The 24,992-nt window shown below is 33.9% G+C and overlaps 1 protein-coding gene across 2 annotated transcripts; it reads right to left on the minus strand.

Annotated features, from left to right (window-relative positions):
- Positions 1-2,566: 2,566 nt before the first annotated feature.
- LOC113039471 (glutaminase kidney isoform, mitochondrial-like) lies at positions 2,567-23,381 on the minus strand. 2 transcript variants are annotated; one of them, XM_026197361.1, is made up of 18 exons: positions 23,075-23,381; positions 14,586-14,676; positions 14,091-14,209; positions 13,519-13,648; positions 13,352-13,431; positions 13,062-13,225; positions 10,580-10,638; positions 9,130-9,162; positions 8,981-9,039; positions 8,670-8,736; positions 8,530-8,580; positions 7,464-7,640; positions 7,222-7,353; positions 7,036-7,128; positions 4,392-4,453; positions 4,209-4,285; positions 3,990-4,053; positions 2,567-2,902 (listed from the first exon to the last, which is right to left on the minus strand). In XM_026197361.1, the coding sequence occupies exons 1-18, from the start codon at positions 23,242-23,244 to the stop codon at positions 2,749-2,751; spliced, it is 1,782 nt and encodes a 593-aa protein (XP_026053146.1). In that variant the 5' UTR covers positions 23,245-23,381; the 3' UTR covers positions 2,567-2,748. The 2 variants fall into 2 exon arrangements, with proteins under 2 accessions (XP_026053146.1, XP_026053145.1); XM_026197360.1 differs by having other exon boundaries at positions 14,586-14,682.
- Positions 23,382-24,992: the final 1,611 nt, after the last annotated feature.

Consider the following 24,992-nt stretch of genomic DNA (forward strand, 5'->3'; position numbering starts at 1 on the left):
CTGTACATTAGAACAATCAATGTGCTTTTCCGCAAACAATATGTGCTTATAGACATGAAACCAACAGTTTATGAAGTTACTTCATCAAATTATACAACTGATGGGACATGTTTAGACTGCTTTTTGACCATAGCAGTCAGTGTTAATTCCAGTGCATTTTTGTTTATTTTCGACTTTCAATCTTGTTATTTCACCATGTACTAAGAATAAAACAGAAAAAAATTTTCTTGCTTGGTTCTTTTCCCAAACGATCGCAAAACTAAATCACAGAACAAATCAATTTTCACATCCTGGATTGAAATATCTTGCAGAATAACCAAAGGTAACACTGCAACCAAGTTTGAATGTTACTTGTGTTGGTTTTCCACATAATTATTCATTAAACAACTGCCATAAGATTGGCATTATGCTGAAGTATTGAAAAACGTCCCTGTTCAAAAATACAGCAAGTTCCAGTAATACAGTGAAACAGGTATGAAAACTGTACTTTTGATGCTTTAAAGTAATTTTGGTAACAATTTACACTAAATTTAAATATGTTAACATTAGTTAGGTACATGGCTATCAAATACAGGACATTCCTGTAGTTCATTGACTGGGCAGGTATGATATTTGTCCCTCTAGTGCTTAAAATTAATTTCATGACACCTAATGTTAATAAATGGAAACGTATTATAAAATATATAGGTATGAAATACAAGGAAATGTTTTAGTACAATGAACTAACAGGTGGAAAATGGTCTTTCTGGTACTTTGAAGTAATGTTTGTAACAATTTACAAAAAGTTGCAATTTGTTAAGATTAGTTAAGCAGATAAGTACCAAATACAGGTAATTTCCGTAATACATTTAATGTCCAGGTATGAAAATGGTCCTTCTAGTACTTTAAAGTAGTTTTGGTGACATTTTACAGCAAGTTTTAATTTGTTAACATTAGTTAAGAAGACATATATTAAATACAGGAAATTCCTTAAGTACAATGAAAGGGCAGGTATAAAAATTTTCCTCTTGTTTTAATTTAATTTTTTAACACTTTACAGTAAGTTTCAATTTGCTAACTAGTTAGCTGGTTTCCAAATACAAGAAATTCCTGTAGTACACTTCACTAATGTTAATAAACTGAAATTTACTTTAAATTATATAGGTATGAAATACAGGAAATTTAGGAAGAGGCAGGTGGAAAATGGTCCTTCTAGTACTTTGAAGTAATTTCAAAAAGTTTCAAATTGTTAACATTAGTTAAGAAGTTAAGTATCAATACAGGGAATTTATGTAATACAATGAAAGTCTGGGACCAAAAATGATCCTTCTAGGGCTTTAAAATAATTACGTTTACATGTTACAATAGGTTTAGGTTAACATTAAGTATACAGGTGTCAAATACAAGGAATTCCTGTCAATGAACAGGCAGGTATGAAATTTTTCCTCTTGGTGCTTTAAATAATTGTAAAGTAAGTAACACTTTACTATTACAGAAGTTTGGAAGATGGCTATCAAATACAGGAAATCCCTGTAGTACATTTAACAGCCAGGTATTAAAATAGCCTTCTAGAGATTTAAAGCAATTTTGATGCCACTTATGCTTACAAATTTAAACTTATTGTAAATTATATAGGTATCAAATACAGGGAATTCTTGTAGTATAATGAACACACTTCATGTGTCAAAGTAATTTTGGTGACAATTAACAGTAAGTTTCATTCATTAACATTAAGCACATAAACATAAAATACAGAAATTTCCTGTAGTTCATTGAACAGGCTGGTACGAAAAAGTTCCTTGTAGTGCTTAAAAGTAATTTCGGTAACACTTCACAATAAGTTTCAGTTAGTTAAAATTAGGTAGATGTGTATCATGAATTAACCATCAATACTTTTACAACATTTATGAATCTTGGTTATTGTTATTTTTTACAGATACTACTTTTTAGTACAATTTTAAATTAACAGTATAAACTATTTTGAACCAACATTAACAATGAAAAAGAATATATTTCTTAATTGCCTAGATTTCTTAATTGCCAAGAGGTTAATAAATTATGTTAATTATTAGTATGATACCTAAATTAATTAATGTTAACTATAATTGTACAAAAAAAAAAAAAAAAACGTATTGTAAAGTGTTACTTTAGTTTAATAAGATACTGAAAGACAAATAAATATAATACAAATAAAAAAAAGTGCAATTTTTTTTGGACAATCAGATAACTCATAATTGGAACATATTGACAACATGATACACAAATTAAAGGCATAAAGAACTACATCTGTTCTTCATGCTGGTGTATAACTTAAGGATAAAGTCAAGGGTAAAGAAATGGTGTAAAAAAAAAAAAATAAAAAAAAAAATCAGAATGACACATCCCTCCCAATGCTACCCTCTTCAGTCAAGCTGCATTTTCTTAGATCTTTTCTTAAATATCTATTTGACATCATTATTTATGAAGGTTCTCAAACCATAAATGTACATAACTATGTATACACCTTTTATATATATATACTTGTATTGAGCATATTAAATTTATAAGATACAGCTAAATAAGACCTTTATGAGGCTACATTCCCCAGAGTGTAAGATAAAACAAACTTACCACGTTAATGGAGGTTAAACATCACACACAAACATCACAAAACAGGGTAAAGGGCCCAAAGACTATTTTTGTGTCTGGTACGTTTTCTTCTTAAATGCGTACCTCAGACACACAGACTCACTGGGAAAATCTGGAGTATTTTAACTTGACAGATCGTCTCTACAGCATCCCGTCCAGGTTCTTCTCGGCCGTCTCCTTGTCGCTGTCGGCAGTGGTCTCCTTGGGGCTGTAGGTGTTGTGATAGTCCTTCAGGATTGTTACGACATCATGATGGCCGAAATGAATGGCCTCGTCCATGGGAGTGTTACCCCACCTGTATGGGGATCAAACGGCAAGTTTAGAGGAACAGCATCTGCTGTTCATTATCATTTTAAGTCATTTCTTAGTGTGAAGAACTTACTGTATATCGAATGCAATGTGAGTGTACACAACAACCATTAAAAACATTATTCATAACATTAAATTAAGCTTCATTATTCTTTTTTTTTATTTTTTACTTGTAAACAACAAACAATACATGCTTTAAAAAATTTATTATTTATGATACGTAACTAATAAATAGTTAAACTTATAAAACTTGTTCTAACAACATGCTGTAAAGTGTTGCTACAGTATATAAGATAAATAACAGTTATAATTCAAACAATTATGTTAAAATAAAAGTAACAGCCAAAATAACATACTATCAACATTCATTTTTTTCTATCTGTAATTTCTATAAATATTATTATATTATTGAATTAATTAAATCAATGTTATATTTATTTTTCATTATTACACATTACTTATTCCTAGAATAAATTAACTAACAATAAACAACACTTTCTCAGCATGTGTTAATATTTTTTTGTTTATTTCAATTTGCGCTAATAAATGATAAATCAATATTAACATTAACCTAGAGAAATCAATGCTGTTGCTTGTTAAATATTAGTTTAATTATTTAGTTTTTTTAATTAAATAATAAATTAAATTGATAAAACGTAAGCATTCATTAAACAAAATAATAATTTAATTAATTAATTAATAATAATTAACTGCAATAATAAATAATAATTAACTGCAACCATTGTGATAATAATAATAAAACATTCACAATTATACAGTATCCATTTTCATTGTCAATAAACACTTTTATTAAGGTTAATATTATATTATGGTTAACACATTTATGGATATTTAAGCGCAATAAATTGACAAATAAATGCTTTCAAATGTATGAAAATATATTTAAAATAGCTAACAATAAACAAATCAAGATTGTCTCATAGAGACAATTTCTTCAATACAGCTTTATTACATCTCTGTTTTGGAACATTTTGACCCACTTTTCACAAACAGGTGGTTTTAACAGTCATGCCACATAACAAGATCTGTGTTGTATTATTTAATATTCTCACCTATCTTTGGGCACAGGGTTCACCTTACAAGCTTCTAGAAGAAAACGTACAACCTCAGTGTGACCTGAAACAAACAAAAATAAAAAGTGTAAATTAGCAAGATTTCCACTCAGTAGAGAGAAAATTAGGTCAGGCAGAGGAAACAAACAGCAAGTCTGGGGTTTGGAGAGCATGATAATATCAATAGTTGCAGAGTTTGATGAGTTCCTGGCACTCCACCTTCAGCAGCAGCTACATGAAGGGCCGTCCGAGAGTCGTAATCTCTCTGCTCCATATCCATCGACGAGAGCGCGAACCTGCACAAAGCGCAAACACACACGTGAAGCAAGAAACTCAAGATTTAAACTGCACAAATTGTTTTCAGAAATGGAAAAAAAACATGATTCATTGGTGGAGCGGTACCTTCTCAGAGCCGACACGTCTCCTGTGTAGGCTGCAAACAGCAGGTTGATAACCGACTTGACCTGGAAGAAAACAGAGGAGTCGTTTGTTGTTCATTAACGACATCACGATGACACCATATAGATGCAAACTTTGCACAAATCGCTAGAAGATCCCAAAACATGGTGGGTCGCATTTGGGTTCTGCAAAGAATGACAACTTGTAAAACAATCGGACAGTTAAACGAAAATAAAACAAAACAACAGTAACAATGTTTTCAAAACTGGGATAAAGAAACAAAATGCACACTCCGTTAAAATAAATTTGTGTTTAACAATCATTTATTAAACCACAATGAGAAAATAAATAAGAAAAAAGTCAAAGAAGAAAATCTTATGGGCACAAACAAGTGTTTTTTTTCAAGAGTTGCGAATATTTCATATTGTCACATTTCATTAAGGCAATGATAAAACTGAAAAAACAAACAAACAAACAAAACATCAAGTTCTAGTCAGTATAACTGATAGCAAGTTTAAAACATTTCTCAATGGAAAGTAACTAGTAATTCAGACAATTTAAGATAAACATCTATATTTTTTAACTCTATATTAAGTAAAAATTTCCTAAGGGCAAGTTATTTTTTTTCCATTGGCTGAAGTTAAAAAATATACATGTGAATCATTTGTTTTTGTTTTTAATTGGATGAATGAAACTTTTTGTTTTGTTACCCAGATACTGATATCATATTGCATTGTTTGGGACTTGCAGATTTCTACAGACTTTAATTTTAAAGTAAAAGAAAATTGCACGTGAGGTTTAAAGGTCTTTGGCTTGGTTTACAGTATAAAAACCAACAAAACCTACACAAACACAGAACCAACATAACCAAACCAAAACTCAACTGACAAAACAAAAACAACTACAAAAAATGTAATAAATACTAACTAAATATAATAGTAATAAATAAATAAAAATAGTAAAACAAACAAAAACAACTACAAAAAATGTAATAAATACTAACTAAATAAAATAATAATAAATAAATAAAAATAGTAAAACAAACAAAACAACTACAAAAAATGTAATAAATACTAACTAAATATAATATTAATAAATAAATAAAAATAGTAAAACAAACAAAAACAACTACAAAAAATGTAATAAATACTAACTAAATAAAATAATAATAAATAAATAAAAATAGTAAAACAAACAAAAACAGCTACAAAAATTTAATAAATACTAAATAAAATAATAATAAATAAATAAAAATAGTAAAACAAACAAAAACAACTACAAAAAATGTAATAAATACTAACTAAATAAAATAATAATAAATAAATAAAAATAATAAAACAAACAAAAACAACTAAAACAACAACAAACAGAACAAAACCAAATAAAAGAAGTAAAAAACAAACAAAACCAAACCAAAAACAACTCAAATAAAACAGTTGTAAAAAAACAAACATAACAACCTCTTTAATCCCAAAGACTGATTAACTAAAGAAAGTGATTGGATGATAGGCAGACAAGACTGGATTGCTCCGTTGTCTCTTCTAGTTTATTTCTTCCATGCACTCCATCCTATAGACTTCTGTGGTGGAACTGTGCTCGTCTGTTTCAGAAGGACAGACTTTTTTCCACACTTTGTCAGTGAGCGCTAGTTCCTTCTGGAGGCTCATATAGTCCAGCAGTTTGAGATTCTGCTGCTGTTGCTGCGGTTCAACCAACACGGACATAGACAGACTATCAGATATATCATCATGGAATTTCCTGCTTGGATTTGTACGGATGGCAGAGAAAACAAGGAAACGGTGGATAATGAAGCAAGCCAGTCAATCAGAACAGCACATCTCAGGAGTTATTTTCAAGTGGAGCAGTGGAGCGGGCATATTTAGGCTGTATTATATATGCAGATCTAAGTAAGTCAAGCAGGAAAATATTTAGCATTGTAAATGAAGGCACATGGATAGTAGAGGAGTTTAACAGCAGAGAGTATGCTGGTCCTCCAGCAGAGGGCAGACAATAGAGAAGAAAAGAAATATGCAATTACTAAGAAGTGAAATGTTCAATAGTACAGATTAAGATTGCAGGGCAGTTAGCATAATTTGCTTTGTCCGTTCACATTCAATGATACATATGCAGACACTTACAATATGTCAAGATTATAAGCATTAGTTGCATCTAGAGGTGGGATATACAGTGTCCCCAAAAAGTAAATGGACATTTAAGTCAAGTTGAATAAAAAAATGAATTGCATTTGATTAAAAAAAAACTAAAATACAATATCAAACAAAAACAAACCAATTGGTATCTGCAAACTAACATACATTTTCTGAGCTATTTTACAATGGCAAGTGTTTTTGTTTATTTTTTGTTTTAAATTCCTTATGAAATAACATATAATAAAAAAAATTAATGTAATGATATTATGCTATGTTACTGTACACTATCACATATATAAAAAATGTAAAAAATAAATTGCATATATATATATATATATATAGAAAAAGGTCAATCCATCATCCTATTGTCACTATGAATGTACAGTTAATATTTATTTTGTACAGCAATATTTTGAAATTTACGCTGGGTTACTGCCCACCCCTAATTGCATCATCTGCATGCTGTTTGTGGTTGGAGGGACAGATCTGTCACTCACCCGCTGTTCTCCGCCCTCTCGGCGGGGATCCAGTTTCTTAGCAAAGTGGCGTAAATTATCATAGTTGTGGAAATTACAGAGCTGGACCAGGTCCTAAAAGAAAAAAGAAAAAAGAAATCAATGCGAGCAAGAGAGACACGATTATAATAGATTATTAGCTGAGATTAGTCTATATAGATTTAGTACCGTGCAAAACTGGATTCCTCGCACGCTGTTGCCCAGTTTGTCAAGAGGAGGAGACCAACACATAATGCCCATCACATTGGGCACCACCAGCAGGATGCCTCCGGAAACACCTGATTTAGCCGGGAGACCAACCTACAGTACAAAGCACAATCTGAGTTTGTTGCAGATTGTGAAAATGTTTGTCTTACATTTGAAAGTAAAACCATCAGACATTTCCCCAGGTGTATATGTGTGATCCTCACATGGAAAGCGAACTGTCCAGAAAAATCGTACATGCCGCAGGAGTGCATGAGGCTCAGAGTGTTTCGTACGGCCTCGGGGTTCAGCACACGGTCGCCCGTGATTGGACAGAAGCCTCCGTTGGCCAGGGTGGCTGCCATCACACTGGCACTTTCGCAGGTTACCTCAATGGAGCATAGCTAAACAAACAATACAAAAACATATGTGATCATATTTACTCATTTATAAATAAATAGTAATGCTTGAAGGAATAAATGATACAAAAATGTAAATATGCATAAAATGTATTCACCCTCAGGCCACCTGTTGTGCAGATCTTGAATCACTTGCTCACCAGTGGATACACTCTGTAGTGAATGGGTGCCGTCAGAATGAAAGTGAAAGTCCAAACAGTCTATGAGAATCCAAACAGCTGATAGAAACACCACATTAATCCACACCACTCCAGTCCATCAATTAAAATCTTTTAAAGTGAAAAGTTGCATGTTTGTAACAAACAAATCCATCATTAAGACGTTTTTATCTTCAAACCATTGCTTCCAGCTAAACTACCAGTGCATAAAGTAACAATGCTTCCATCCCGTTGTCCTTTCACATCAAGACCAACCAACATAAGTGTTTAGGCCTGTAAAAAGTGCTTGATCTTTGCATATTTCTCTCCTGATTTAGAAGAAACCACTTTTTCACTGGAGAAAGAAATATTATGGATAGAGGACTCATATTTTAGATATACAGAAGCAATGGTTTGAAGTTAAAAATGTCTTAATGATGGATTAGTTTATTACAAACATGCAACCTTATCCTTCAAAATATGTTAACTGATGGACTGGAGTGGTGTGGATTCATTTGTTTGATGTTTTTATCAGCTGTTTGGACTCTCATTCTGACGGCACCCATTCACTGCAGAGCATCCATTGATGAGCAAGTGTTGTAATGCGGTTTTGTAATGTACATTTAAAAAAAAAAAATATTTCTTAATTGTTGGAAGGCTACGTCTACTGGTAGCTATATACACATTCAACACACTTTTCCGAACAGTGTACGAAATGCTGTTTAATTTGTCCTAACCTGGAAGTAAAGGTCCAGGATGGAGTTCATATCTGTACCCTCTGGGAAACACTGCAAGTACGGGGAGATATTTTTACAAAATAATGTTTTTAGTTCATTTTCAACGATACCTAATTGCTATAAAATGTTTAAACACACACCTTCTTTTCCTTCATGTAGTAACCAATGGCAAAGTTTCTGTCACCTGACAGTCGCTCTGACTGAAACCTACCAACAAAAAGAAAAAAACTTTACAGCATGAATTTTAACTCAATTTTCGTACATTTTCACAAATATATAATTTCATAAACAATTATAAAGAAATGGTAAGTAGCACACTGAATTAAATGTGAATTTTTTTTAAACATACTCCAATACACTTTTTAGTTGATAGCATTTTAATAGTTTTATTTAACATCTGATTACTTTCATATTTTCAATCTGAATTTTCACAGCTACTGTCCTCACTTACGTAGCATTGCTGAAACCAACATATTCATTTCCTGCCAACATTTTCATGAAATTCATCACCTAAAACAAAACACTTCATTAAATGCCACAGCTTTCAACATGATTACCAGTATGAATCTAAAAAACATTACACTGTACTATTATACTTACATAGTCAAACTTCTCAGCATTGCTTACACCTTGCTGAAAGTCAAAAACAAACTGCATGAATGCGGTATATTGTAGAAATGAAATGTTTTGTAGAGTTAAACACAAACTTCTCAATGCACAGCCATTCAGGTTAAAGGACACTACCAAAATATTAATACATAGACATTATAGACAGAGATTCTATGAATTAGTAAAATCATTTCTCTACAGCATGAGAGGCATTTCAAATGAAGAATGGAAAAAAGGATTCTAGCTCGATATTTGAGTAACGTCATTGAAAGAAATAAAGGCAAACAGTGTTTGTGTCCAAGTTAGTATTATTATAGCTGTGGATCACAAATGTAAGTTGGTAAAGGGGTGTGGAAAAATCAGACTAAATTAAAAGATCAAAAAGATCTGTGTGTTGTCTATAAGTTTGTTTTAGTAGATTTCTAGAGAAACTTGTGTAATGCATTGATTTGAGGCTCTTATGTTTTTTCCACATTGAAGAAATGCTTATTTACGCAAACAAACAAAAAAAGCATTGTATCTTACTAAATATGTGATTTTTTTTTAAGTTCAAAAGCACAAAACAGAAATAAAGCTTGATTCTGAAGGAATGAAACAGAATTACGTTTGATTCTCTGTCAAAGCAATGGATTTGTCAGACTTGCGCTAATGTAGCTTAGCATTAGCTTGCTTTGGAATTTGTTCAATGAGGAAAAACAAATAAATGAAAGGGAAATTACCAACTTCTTTGACCTGTTGGAGGGTCAAAATTTTCCCACAGTTCCTAATGCTGTAAAATACGTAACAACAATAAAACCACAAAAAAAGCCTTCACACAGACATCACACATTACCACCCTGACAGGCCTGAGAAAGATGTGTATCATGCACAGGATTTACCTTTAACGCCACAAACTGTCATCACAAATTCGTATATGACAAAGAAAGTTATGAATATATGCTTATACAGGTTTATAATATCGTTCATAATAGTGTTAACAGGTATACAGAGCCCTGCATGTGAACTACAGATTGTGGCTTTATATAAAAAAGACGATATTTTGAAATTCTGTCAGCATTGTCAATGTCTTCCTCTCATCCCTCCCAATTTATTTCTCAAGTGTTTATTATTCTATCATGCTGCCCTTTCAAAGTCCTGACCGTCATTTGTTCTCTCTCGCATCTGTTTGCTCTTTTTCCCCTTATCTTCCCCCATCTCTCTCTTCAATATAATCCTTTCAGCGTGATTATTCATAACCTTAATCGGGTGAGAGAGCGAAAGTAATCAGATCAAATCCATTTGTCCCTCTGATTCGTTTTCACGTAAAAAAATCTTCCACAAACACATCAAGATAAACATTCGGCAAGGCATTTGAAAAAATACAGGAAGCACAGCTAACGCAGATTTAGGGCCCCCATTTTATTAAACAGTCGAATGATGTAAAGATGAGAATGCGATTTACCTTGAGGAGAGAGGTACAAACTATGGCGCCAGCGTTTACCATGGAATTGTGAGGTTTATCTGGAAAAACAGATGAATGAATGAATAAATGAAGATGACTTGGTGTGCATGAAGCTTATTTTTGGGAACATTAAAAGAATAGTTTACCCCCCCCCCCTCGCCCAATTAGATCAATTTAGCATTAAATCACTTGGATTTAATGAGACTCTGATAGGGTGCTTGAGACTCTCACTTGAGACTCTTATCGGGCGATAAAAAAAATATCGCCGTTAATCTATTCCCAAAGTTGGGTTGGGAAAGCCTAAAAAGATGCTCAGGACAGTTGACAGGCCACTGCTGCGCATCGTCACGAAAGCTTATCTTTTTCACGTGTTTTTAAGCCTTACTGCTTGTCAATTTAAACATTAAAGCATCCAAACACAAGGCACGGAAAAGCTGAACAGAGCTGTTTATTGCGCGCTGTGTTCGGTTCGGAGAGAGAGAGAGAGCCGCGTATCACGGACAGCGACACTGAACCGAGCTCTCTTCTGCAAAGTTCTCCTCAAAGTCCCTCCTGCACCTGAACAAACAAATACAAATCGCAGTTTGAACAAACAAAAAGATGTGAAAGAGCCCAATTCAACACCATGGTGTTCTGGTGTTCAGGGTTCGCGCAGAGAAAGGCGTCTCAAAACACTTGAACATCGAATTTGCTTATTTTTGCTCTAGTGCCTACAAATACATACAAAATATGTCAAAATATCCACATTGGAAATTATGCTAGAAAAAACTGTCAGTTGTTTCTTAAGTGAAAGTAAACAGTTGAGGAAAAAAATGGGATGTGTATTATATTGGATGCGTTCATCGTCTCTTAAAGTGACCGCGCCTAATTTAGCGACTGGCTGCTGTAATGTTAATCCAAGAAAATGTATGTGTAAATGTGAGAAATGTTGAAGGTGTCTGAATAAATGTAGGTTTGATTGTTCATTTCATTTTTACATTGAAGACTATCCAGTGCTATTTTACATTTAATTATTTGGTTTCTGTACCTTGACACCTACAAACTTGAAAAAAAAACTTAAACATTGTGTAAATAGCACAAATAAATAAAAATAAACGAATATACAAATTAAACTATTTCAAACAGGGCCCACTGGCACAACCTTCTCTGGGTCCCCGCTGACCCCAGCTACGGCCCTCACGCCTGTTTCACACATACTCCGTCTGCAGTGCGTATGCAGTCCATGTGCGTTACGTATGTGGTGCAGCATGGACTCGATGTGCTTTCGCACAGGAGGCGTTTGCAGTTCCCTACTCGGTACGTAAATGATCGCTGCACTGCTGCAGACACAACGCTCCTGGAACGCTACTGGAATCCGTTAACATGGGTGCGTAAAAAAATATGCAACGCAATTCGAATGAGCCATTTCAATATAGATTAATTTCAAGATCACAGTGAGATTAATCTAGATTAAAAAATGCCCACCACTAATATATATATGTATATATAAAAAACACGTCCAAACCAGTTTCTTAACAAACATGGCAGTGGATTTTGATTGTGGGAGGAAAACAGGAGATGGAGTTTTTCACTGTAGGGAAACATTATTATGGATTATGGACTCATAATTTGTCCTGATGTTATGGTTTCAATTTAAAACGCCTTCATGATGGATTTGTTCCTTATAAATAGTGGTTGACCGATATATCGCCAATGCCAATATATCGAATTATGATACGTGCCATTTTTCAAATATCGGCATTGGCCGATACGTTTTTCTGCTTGACTGATGTGTTAGAGGTGGGACTTTTATTTTGACTGTGCTGAGAAAGGCAGCACCTGAGCACACACAGTGCTCACACTCTCTCTCTTGTTTACTGTCCATCGAATAGAAGTCTGATAATCAGATAGAACAGTTAAACAAAGGAAATGTATACAAAGTATTATAACAATTGCTCTTATATGATTAGTGATAGAAAGGCAAACATAATACTTTCTGGTTTGCCGTCAGCATTAAGCAAATACACATTTATTTCATTTTAACAAATCTTTGAATGACTAATGAACATTTAATTTCACAAACCTTGCATTTTATACCAGCTATAAAATCTGTTCCAATGATCAAAACGAATATATCTACATCTTGTGTGGTTTGAGGGTGAGTTGTCAACCTAAGATCCCATCCAGACAGTTTACTTTGAGATTTTCTGCGATTCTTGTTACTTTTATTTCTTTTTAGATTCTTATACTGTAATACAATGATTTTTTAAAAATTTACTTTCATTTAAGTTATGTAAGTTCATTATTAAATATCATTTAAATAATATATTACTATTTTTGTATTAAAGTAATGAAAATAACAATACCTTACGACAATGAGAATTCTAGGAAAAAAATTGCTAAATTGTCTTAAAATGTGTTATTATGCAAAAAACCGATATTTTCATTCTAGCTATTTCTTTACGCAAAATGTTTCAGAAACATTCATCTAAGAAATCCTTACCATCTTCGTCGAGAAAGAGTTTGTTAAAACGAAGGCCGCTGGGTTCCTTCCCTATAAAGCGGTGCACGTATTCAGTGCCGTGATCGTGAACAGCAATTGCGTACTTTAATGGTTTCACACACGACTGCAGACAAAACGGTATTTTCGTGTCACCCACGGAGTATCTGTCAGACACAAAATGTCAAGTTTAGATATTCGACAGAGCTCAGCATAAATGTTTGATACATTTAATTATGTCATGTGTTAAAAATCAAGCAAAATCAAAACTGAAATAAAGACAGAACTCTCACCGTTGGCCATCTACAGTGCACAGAGCAACGCCCCAGAGATTAGGGCTAAATTTCGCTAGCTGAGGAATGTAATCTGCCACCTAATAAAATTAAAACATGATAAAACACATTGTAAAACAATCTGTAAACAAATAGCATCAGAAATCATATTTGGATTATAAGCGTACCTGGCCACCCGACATTGATTTAGCACTCTCATAAATCTGATCGATGTGACAGGTAAATGACTGAAAGTCGGGAATGACAAACTTTTTCCGGAAAGCCTGCGTCAGCAACACAATATTGCTTTGCACACACCTGAAGAAAGAGAAAATTGAAGATCATGCTTTATTTGCATTATCATCAGTTCATTCATTGACATCAACACAAACATAAAAATAAATATTAATCATTTTAGAAAGATAAACAGACACAGAAGATAAAGCTGAATTATTTGACTGTGATAAACTATTGCATATAAAACCATTTTTATGTATTTTCTGAGCAAAACTAAATAATTCATATACTGCAGGACTTTAAAAAAAACAGTGACCACTGATTTCATGTGTCCTTGGAAAACAGCTGATATATGAAACCTCATGCTTTAGTAACAGCTATGGGAATTTGCCATCTGAATTTTACACTGCAGCTTTTTGTTGAAGGCTAAATATGTTAAATGGACACAACAGCCAATATATTCTCATTAAACTAAAAACTGTAAGTCGGTTTCATTTCAGTTTAATATAGCCCATATATTCACTTTTTGAAGAGATGTCGATCAAGAGCGCCATCTGATGTGGTCTTCAGGGTGACCTTTAACATCTCCATACACTCCTTCAGACGAGGGTCTCCAGTAAGCAGACCTGTGGCTTTCAGCGCCTGGAAAGGAACAACATTTAGCCTAAATTTACAAGAAATCATGCCTTTTGTTTAAAACCCAATGAACTCACACTATTTAGACCAGGGATAGGCAACTCCGGTCCTGGAGGGCCACTGTCCTGCAGAGTTTAGCTCCAACCCTAATTAAACACACCTGAACAAGGCAATCAGTGTTTTCGGGATTACTAGATAGATACAGGCAGGTGAGTTTTTATGAGGGCTGAAGCTAAACTCTGCAGGATAGTGGCCCTCCAGGACTGGAGTTGCCTATCCCTGATTTAAACACAACTATTTGGTCTATAAGCCAAGATATGTGCTATAAGAGGTATGGTAGCAATGGCCCTGTTCTCCTCGGCCAGCTGGGCTGTGGTTTTACCGTGGTAAATTTGTGAGCTGGAATTTTCTCCTGGCCTTCTGCAATGGTGTAAAACAGCAGATCTTCCAGGCTGGGCAAAATGCCTGCCTTCCTTCTCCTGGGACGTGAACAGATACAGAGAGTATCCAGTAAGCAGACAGAAAACTAAAATAAATTATTTATTCAAGGGAAAGTGTTTATCAGCAGCAGGAGATGTCGTACTGAGATTTAATGTCATATTAAATTCAGAATTAATCTCATTATACCAGTCATTAGGTTTCACAATGGATAACAAATGTTTTTCTTTCATATAAAACCAATTTAATTTGTCAAAAAGACAAAAAGCATTAGGCCAAAAATATATCCTGCGCAAGTAACAAGTTGTATTCTAAAAGTCTGCCACTAGGAGTGCCATTAGCATTAGCATAAATAAATAATTTCTACCGCCAGTTTTCTCTATTTTTACACTGTCAAGGAAGATCAACAATTTGAGGAAAATCTTGCTACGCAAGTTGTTTAGAATTAGTTAAATTGATTATAAGCTAGCTATAACACATATACATACACATATTTGTGAATAAAATTTGGGAAAATTGAAGAAAAATGCATTTTACCGTTGACTGGCATTGTGAGATCATCTGAAAACCCATATTTCAGTTAGTCTGTTAGAAAAGTTGTTTATGTAACATAATTCAGGTTTGCTAAATTTTAATATGTTAAGCAGCTTCTAACTAAAGCATTTGGGAATAAATCTTCCTACTGCAGATTCAGAAGTCCCAACGATGGATTGCATTCTGGGACAGCTACACAATCCCATATAAGGTCTCGAAAAAGAGCACTGGTTTATATTCTGACCACAGTCTATCCAGAAATGAACTGAAGAGTGTTTGGACGTTATTTAAGTTGGTGGAAAAATATTGTTCTTAAACCCATTGTGGGCTGAAACAAAGGTCACCAAGGCTTTGCGATGTCATTTCAGGATGATACATGTGGTTCTAGAACACAGAATGGGAATGTTCTTCAGCGGGAAAAACCAAGCAAAGCATTTTGTAAGAAATAATTGGAAGAAAGACACCAAATAAAAAAGGAACCAGATACTTACACAACAAATGTAAAGTGCGTAGACAACCAAATGAGAGAGAGGGGGAAAAAACAGAAATGAATGAGACATCAAGACATATAAAACACTGGCAAAATAAATAAACATATAGGACTAGATAAATACACATGAATGCATACGTTCTAAAACAAAGTTGTAAAAAAAACTGACCTGGATTGAATTAAAATAGCGATAAAAGGTTAGTTAAGAACAGACCCACAGAATGCAAATTAAATATATTTTTTAATAATACTACTAATTATACTAATGTTAATAGCCTTTGGAAACGACACAGAGTTGAAAAAAAAAAGAATGAACTCAAAACTTTTACATTTTGGATGATAAATTGGCTTTGGCGATTTCAGTCAATAGTCCAGACTAGTATTGGGGAAAGTTACTTTTAAAAGTAATGCATTACAATATTGTGTAACAATACTCCATAAAAAGTAACTAACGGCATTACTTAGTTACTTTTATTGGAAAGTAAACATTACATTACTTTTGTGTTACTTTGTCTCCTGGGCTGGGTTGGAATTGCTTATAGAAAAAAAAGGTTATATCTGGCAACTATAAAGTCCTTTTCACACCAAAAGTGAAATGAATAAGTCTCAGCCTTATGTGCGTGTCAGTGCCCTCCCAGTTTCCCTCAACATGTGGACAGGAGAGCTGTCAAATTCATGTGTTACTTATTTGAAAAACTAAGCTATTTTGTATAGATAGCTACTTTAATAGTTACTTGAAAAAAAGTCATCTAATTAGTTAACTTGTGATGTGTTTCCCCCAACACCCCAAACTATTGATAAAATGCTATCAGACACACACTATTGTGTACAAACATAGCCAGCGCTCTGAGGCAGGCTGTCTGACATGGAAAGGCATTAAACTAGGACACATAACCCCTCCCGTCCCAAACTGACAGAGAGTTAAGCCTTCACTTCCTAGCAAGGTCTCAGTTCTGATCCTCGCTAATGCACCGTGCCACACGCACTTTCTGGAACTGGAAATAATCCACACACTGGAAATAATCCACTTGATGACACGGCTAAATAAAAACAATGTTTATTTGTTTTAGTGATGGGATGAGTTATATGAGATGAGAAAAGTTGGAAAAAAATTGGATTAGCTTGATTAGCATCCCCACCTGGTTGCTTCTAAATGTATAGGCTAAACACTTTCATAAAATTTTAAATAAGTCACAATTTTTCATGACATAACTTCTATTTCTTATACAATGTTTGAAAACAGTAAATTATTGTACTTAAAAAAAAGCTAAAGCTATTGTTTTGTCCCCATCCTTAAGCCGCGTTGTCAACATCTAACCTACATTTCAACATATTAGGTAAATTTCACATCAAGGCTGGCTGAATTCCAAAGTTTTTAGTCCATAAGAAACCAATAAATTAATAAATATCAGTCTCTGTGCTGAAATAAAAATCAATTTTTATAAACAGTCTCAAGTACACTTGCTAGATTCTCAATAAAAATAAAAATAAAGTCCTGTGGTGTTACCATTGTATTGAATGGTACAGTAAATATATATATATATATATAGTGTGTTTGTGTCAAAGCAAAGGGAGAAAAAACAGAGAGAAAGAGTCAATGTAGGGAAATAAAATATCTGAAAATGCCTCCAGAAGAATCGCAAACCATGCCCAAATGTCCCTGCGGGGACAGCTGTGAGTGTGCGAACACCTGGAAGTGAAATGATTCAGTATCTTCATTATCTTCTTCCACCTCAACGAGAATTGGTCAAACAACCGGCAAAACAGCTGATATTCGCATGCTCATAGATTCACTACAACATATTTTGGCCGGCAGCGACTAAAACACCAAAACTGCCCAAAACTGAAAAGTACTATGGTATTACTATGGTATGGTGGACTCACGTGTCAGCTGGCGCCATCAGATAAACAGATAAAGATAAACCTCGGATGTCAGCGAGTCTGAGGTGATTTACTAACTTTAGTGTTCACAGGGTTTGCGTTAAAACCAACAAACCCCACTAACGAAGTCAAATTCACATTTATTTTAGTTTAAAAAAAAAATTGTTTACTATAAAAAAACTACATACATTGTTCGCATTGCCGATCTAAAAAGGCACATTTTTGAATTATCAATTGGAAACCGATATGAAGGCCTGTTAATATGAACAATAAATATAACGATTACAATAATTATATTAGCACCCATACCAACAAATGATAATGTTCTGTTTAATATAATCGCACACTGCAGATTCGTTGTCTGCCACTTTACATGTGCAAGTTGGTTGGATTCTGATTGGCTGTCAAGTTTTTATTGTTCATCAACTAGAAAGAATCCTTCTGAAAGTGATTCTAACTATATTGTTTCTCTGTGACGTTATGGCTATAATTGTGATGTTGACTTTTCATATTCCCATAAAATTACAGTGATTATTAAACTAGTTTTACTTATTATTACAGTTTGTAATTGGTGTGAATGGTTCTAAAGAAGATTTTTATTTTTTTTATTTTATTCATATGTAAGCTAGGGCTTTTCTACTATACAAGTGCAGTGGAATTAGTTTTTTTGTTTGTTAACATGGCAAACTTATACAAGCGAAATCTGCATGGGAAACATTTATGCAATAACTCCCACTTTTTTAGATTCCTTTTGAAATGGCTGGATTCCATTTGTGCTTCTTTTGCCGTGTAAAAATAAATGCGATAATACTGGATAATATTTCAGTGTTTGAGTGAAATTTGGGATCCATCATTTATCGGTAATCAAAGTAAAAAAAGCAACCAAACAAACAACAACAACAAAAACTCATTATATATATAACCTATATAATGCTAGGCTTCTCTGATTGGATGCAAGAGTGTTCAAGGGATGTTTTCGTCCCTTGCCAGGTGAAAAATCTAAGTCATAAAACCAAATAAATCCAAATAGCAGCAGCTTTGTGTGGTGTAAAAACAAAGCCATCAAGAGGCCACATGCTGGGTAAACTCCCTCAGGACAGAGCACATGTGCCTCAGAAACCTGACACTTCAAATTACAGTGTAGAAAATAAGAACCAGGACCTGCAAACATGCCTGAGAGCATATGATGCTTATGAACACAATAAAAGCAAAAGCGTGATGTGTAGAGAAAGAGATTAAAAAATACTGGGCTTGCAAATAAACTATTGGTGCGTTCAATCAATGAACCAAACAGTTGGTCTAAAAAAAGAAGGGTTGACTTCACAAAATTAATTCAGCATCTGGCATCCGAATGTGAGGTTGCCATTGACAACCAGCTTATGTCAGTCTCTACAGAGTACTAAGGTGTGTTCCAAATCCTAGTGTGCTGACAACATTTTAGGCACTATTTGTGTGATTCTGAAAAAAAAAAAAAACTGTTCTAAGAATAATCACGCTGCCTTCTAAGACACTAAGTGTGGCTTGATTTAATGTGGAATTGCTGATCGCAGAATGCACTGCAACAGCTCTGTGGAAAAATCCATACAAGATAACTGGACGAGATATATACAAAATACTTATACTTAATTACAGTACTTTTTAGTTATAAAAAAAGTTTAACCTAATTAAAACATAGTCTACTATTTTACTCAGTATTTACATATTCTTAGCTTAGCAACATGCTAACAGCAAACTTTACTTAAATCATTTGTTAATATCTCCTGTGCTACTTTCTTAATTGCGTATTACAATGTTAGCTTAGCAACATGCTAACAGCAAATTTTACTCAAATCAGTTGTAAATATCTCCTGTGATACTTTCTGAATTGTGTATTACAATGATAGCTTAGCAACATGCTAACTCCAATCTTTACTCAAATTAATTGTAAATCATATCTCCTGTGTGCTACTTTGTTATTTTATTATAATGTTTGCTTAGCAACACGCTAACAGTAAACTCTCTTGAAATCGATTCCAAATCATATTTCTGTGCTACTACTTTTTTGAGCATTGATGTTAGCTTAGAAAACTAAGCTAACTATTAAAATTCTACTGAATTCAGATGTAAATCGTATCTCCTTTGTGCTACTTCATTAGTACGTATCCCGACGTTAGCTTAGCAACATGCTATTGGCAACATCTCTTTTAATCAATTGCAAATCGTATCTTTGGTGCTACTTCTATATTTGCATTTTATGATGAAAGCTAGTGTTGGACAATATGGTAATTTTTCAAAGCATCATATCGTCAGCCCGTGAGATCGACAATAAACAATATTATCGTGTATGGGTGGAGAAAGAGAAAAACTCTTTGTTCTTGTCATGGCATAACTATTTGGTGTTTTAAACCACGCATGTGCGAGAGAGAGAGCCTAAGGAATCACCAATAATCAAAAAAATATACTTTCAAACACACTAATTATAAAAATACTGAATACACGATACTGTCGTCTATCAGCACAACCCTAATGTAAGCTAAGCTACATGCTAACAGCAAACTCAAATATATTGCAAATTGTATCTCCTGTCACTTGCTTTTTTGAGTATTAATGCTAGCCTAGCACCTTGCTAATAGAAAACTCTCCTGAAATCAACTGCAAATCATGCAAAATCTGTCCTATTTGCCCATTTCAGTATTTAGCTGTTAGCTTAGCAACACGCTACCAGCAAACTCCACTAAAATCAATTCTCCTGCATGCCAATCGTATGACAAATAGTTGTTGCCTATGTAGAGAGTTTCATATTCATCACTCACTGTCTTAGAAGGTATTGTAAGTAGCAGACAGGGCAGCACACAACATTTTGGCTGATACACTATAAAGAACTTCAACAATGAGAACGCTTCCCCAGATGTAAACTTACAGATGTTACAATCATCTGAGACCTGACCTTCACAAGTTACTGACAAATGGAGCCTTACAGATGGAGAGAAAGGTCAATCGGTCTCTCCAAGGACAAAAACTCATGCCTACTGAATGAATGAAAGCAGTGCATACTAAAGTGACAGAACATGCTACTCTGACACATTCAGTGCACACTCAAAGGTCAGCTAGAGAGCAGTAGATTTAGAGGAAACGTTTTCAGAGGAAACCCCAGTTTCAACACTTCTGAGCTTTGAATGCCGTCGCTACAGGAAGAGGAAGTGGCTGATTTGGCTTGATTTGAGAGACTGACATGCTTTAAAGGTACCATAGAATGCATTGATAAAATATTTGAAATTGTTCTCTGATGTCCCCAGAATGTGCACACAAAGTTTTATCTCAAAATACTTTACAGATAATAGTTTATAGCTTCTTGAAATTGCCACTTTTAGGGTATGAGCCAAAACGCTCTGTTTATGTGCAGGTCCCATTTAAATGAAAATGACCTGGTGCTCCCGCCTCCCTTCCGGTGTTGCCTAGTCCGCGAAAACGGTCTGCTTTAACACTGTCACCGTGGGTTGCTGCAAGGAGGGTTTTGTTTGCAAAAACCTGGCAACGCTACTCCCTTCTCAGAAGAGTGGGGAGCTTCAAGAGCTCATACTCGAGGGGATACCAGTGCTACGTTGACCGTGTTACTGACCTCAAATTGCTTCCAAACGTAATTTTAAACTACCACATTCCTTTTCACAATCATTCTGGTAGCACGTGAAGGCAGCATTAGTGAAAACAGGCAGGGACAATGTTAGCTTTAGCAACATTAGCCTTACAGAGAGCCGAGAAGCTCTTTTGGAAAACAAAATATGACGCGTGATCCCTACTTTGCCTGGAGTCTGGACGTTTGCGCTGAACTGACCCTTGTTTGTGAGGCAGTCGAGTCCGGTGTAAAATGTTAGCACAAAGTATAGGACTTTTCTGTTTTGTTTTTTCCCTGGATATTTCTTTCTAAATGAAAATGCTTTGAAAATGACGGTTAAGCACCGTGTCCTCAGTGGTCTGTGACATCCCAACACACAACACTTTCAATCGCAGCTGTATTGAGGTACAATGTAAAAGCCATATACATATAAAATAATGTATGTTGCATTATTTTTCTACCAGATAATACCTGAATGACAAAACAATTTGCAATGTTTTACAAATAACTGTTACATATGCACAAAACACAAATGTCTTTCTTGGCAAGTCACGATGACTGGCGGTGTTCATTGGTCGGGCATCGACCAATAAAATGTCTTCATTCGCACAACAGCCCCGCCCCCGGCTCTGAGTGCAAATTGAAAGATTCAGCTTTTCACATCAGAGCTGTGAGTGTAAATTTCAACTTACAAATACAAATATTAATATGACAAGTTCTCACATTCAGATTTTCAACCTCTCGAGTTTTGCTACTGATTTACCTTTATACAGCTACAGCAAGAGAACAGTAATGGCGGACTGTGTATATGCTAATAGTGCAGAGAGCATCACAAATGGGCGGGACTTTCACCAACTATGTCATCATAGTCTGGAACTGCTTGTGTGGAGAGACTGTTTATTATTTTTTTTTTATTATACAACAATGAGTGAGTGGATTTTTACCATTATAGGCTGGATGTTTTCACACACTGTGGCCACACAACTGTGTTCAAACACCTTATAAAAGGTATTTTTGCATTCTATGGCACCTTTAAAACTCACTAACCTCGTCTGAACCTGATTGATTCAATGAGATTTTGAGCCTGACACAGACTAAGTGATTCCAAATTCCAAATATTACATTATGTGTGTGTGTGTATGTGTGCATAATAATTTAAAATAATATTAATAAAAATATAAATTTAATAAAACGTTGTAATTTAAACTATTTTAAATAAAATATAATTAATAATGATAACAAGGTAGGATGAAAAGCATTGCTTGCAGTAAACATATTTACAATTTAATCAAAAGGATTGTCAAATATTACATTTCTAAAAGCTGCCAGCTTGGTTTTAGAATTGGACAAGGATTGCCATCATCAGCTGATTTTATTCAGTCTACCAATCATTTATGCAAATAAAGACTATTTTAATAGATGATGATCAAGTACTGATTCTTGACATTTGGTCTCCTCTCAAATATTTTTGGTAAAATGCATCTTAGATAGATTCTAGATCATTCCACGCGTCCATTACTCTGATTCACACTGAAAATAAGCTTTGTTTTAATTAAAAAGTGCTTCATATATATCAGAAACCTCCCTAAAAGCCCAACCCTTCTGATCATTCACAGAGGACATCACTGAGGCCCCTGGGGATTTTGACCCCCATTCATTGTACAAGCTCCATTTTTTGTGCACCATGCCCTAAACATCTTGACAACCTCATAGTAAATTTTAAAATATCATAAGCTCTAAATATAAAACACAAATCCTTCACATCTTTCATCTTGAACTAGGCCTGGGAATCATTTGGAGGGGATGAGGGGCCCCCATAAGAATGAATGAATGAATGAATAGACAAAATCCATACACTTTTATCAATATTGAACAGGTTCTGTCAACCCCTCGCATTGGTCACTGAGGTTTAGACCTGGTTTAGAGCTCTACTCACTTCTCGTTGGCCCCATCGGTCTGCGTACACAGTGCTCGTCTATATGAAGAAGCGCATCCTCCGGAGGCTGCTTTAATGTCATTATCTGTAACGTTACTAGTTCTCCAAAGGCGCCTTAGATTGGGTTTGCAAAACTCCTTTAACGCCCTCGAAAACCTAAAGTGTAACATTTCAAACCCGACAGGCCAAACAGAATGACTTCGGACAATAATGCCTGTAATATTACACCGTGAGATGTAAGAAAATCCGCTTTTTAGACAGTCGTGCCGGTTTCTGGTTTCTTCCCTCGTCTCTCGGTGTGTTTTCAGAATCGAATCCGTCCAATGAAGCGTAGCTCGCATGCTAATGGCGCCGTGACGTCACAGTGAACGATGATTGGCTCAGGCGTGCGTCAATCAGGATTATGACGCACACCACTTCCCTGTGTTGGTGGAGACTGGCTGTGTGCTGCGTGCTGTGCTGTACACACTACATAAAATGTGTGAGAAAATAATATGTCGAACTACATGTAACAATTAACATATGTCGCGGATGATGTAACTACGTCACGTACTATTCAAACATGTGTGCAAATACACAAAATTATTTAAAAATATATATATTTTATTATATAAAAATAATATAATTAATTATTATTATATTAATTAATTAATTATTAAATACCAAAACTTAATATCATTGTATTATTATTTAATTGTTAAAAAAATACATTTTAATACATTTTGTATAGCCTAATAAAATATAATTTGAATATTTGTAATCCACAATTTTTAATTTGGTCAAATGTGTCAACTATATGTGTGTAATGTACATAATTGATAAATATCTAAATATTAAGTATTATGAATTATTTCATATATAATCCATGTTTATAAATAATAATTAAATGTTTAATATTTAATATTGAACTTGACTTATTTGAAATCAAATTTTTGTGTACAGTCTGATAAAGTCAAGATTACAATAATGCTTTATAATCATACCATTTTAACAATAATTAATTATAATATTATTATTTCTTATAATAAACATTAATTATAAAAAGCATACATAATATAGTATAGGCTAATAGGCTAATATAATATAATTTAATATAATATAAAATAAAATATAATATAATAAAAAATATATATATAATATAATAGGTTATAATATTACAAATATAATATAATATAATATAATATAATATAATATAATATAATATAATATAATATAATATAATATAATATAATATAATATAATATAATATAATATAATATAATATAATGTGTTTTTAATTCAATTCAAGTTTATTTGTATGGCGCTTTCTACAATACAAATCGTTACAAAGCAACAGAAAATTATGTTTCTACAATATTTAGTAGTAGCTTATAAGTGGTGGCTGTCAGTTTGTGTACGTATGAGAGGATTTTTAGAAAAATTAATACAAGACGTAGTCAGGCAGACGATGAACATTATTAATATTATTATTAATTAATAATTATTATATGATGCATTCACACTTGTAGCAATATTTGTTAGTTCTCTTTGTTGATTCAGGGTTAGCATCATCTGGGGTCCTCTGAGGGTCAGCATCATCTCTTCTCAGGTGTTCTGGATCCAGACTGGAGCTTGTGTAAATCCTAGTAAAACATAGAAACAAAATACAGACATCATTAGCATAGCTGCTGGTCCAACAAAGTAAAATTAATTAGTTTAACCCAAGCTAAAGAATAAGAATGCACATTAAATCAGATGCAACTACACTCACAATTTAAGAGATACATTATTCGAATGCTTGGCGAAAGAGATGTGTTTTTAATCTAGATTTAAACAGAGAGAGTGTGTCTGAACCCCGAACATTATCAGGAAGGCTATTCCAGAGTTTGGGAGCCAAATGTGAAAAACCTCTACCTCCTTTAGTGGACTTTGCTATCCT

Source organism: Carassius auratus, chromosome 22 (assembly GCF_003368295.1).
Source record: "Carassius auratus strain Wakin chromosome 22, ASM336829v1, whole genome shotgun sequence".
Classification (NCBI taxonomy): domain Eukaryota; kingdom Metazoa; phylum Chordata; class Actinopteri; order Cypriniformes; family Cyprinidae; genus Carassius; species Carassius auratus.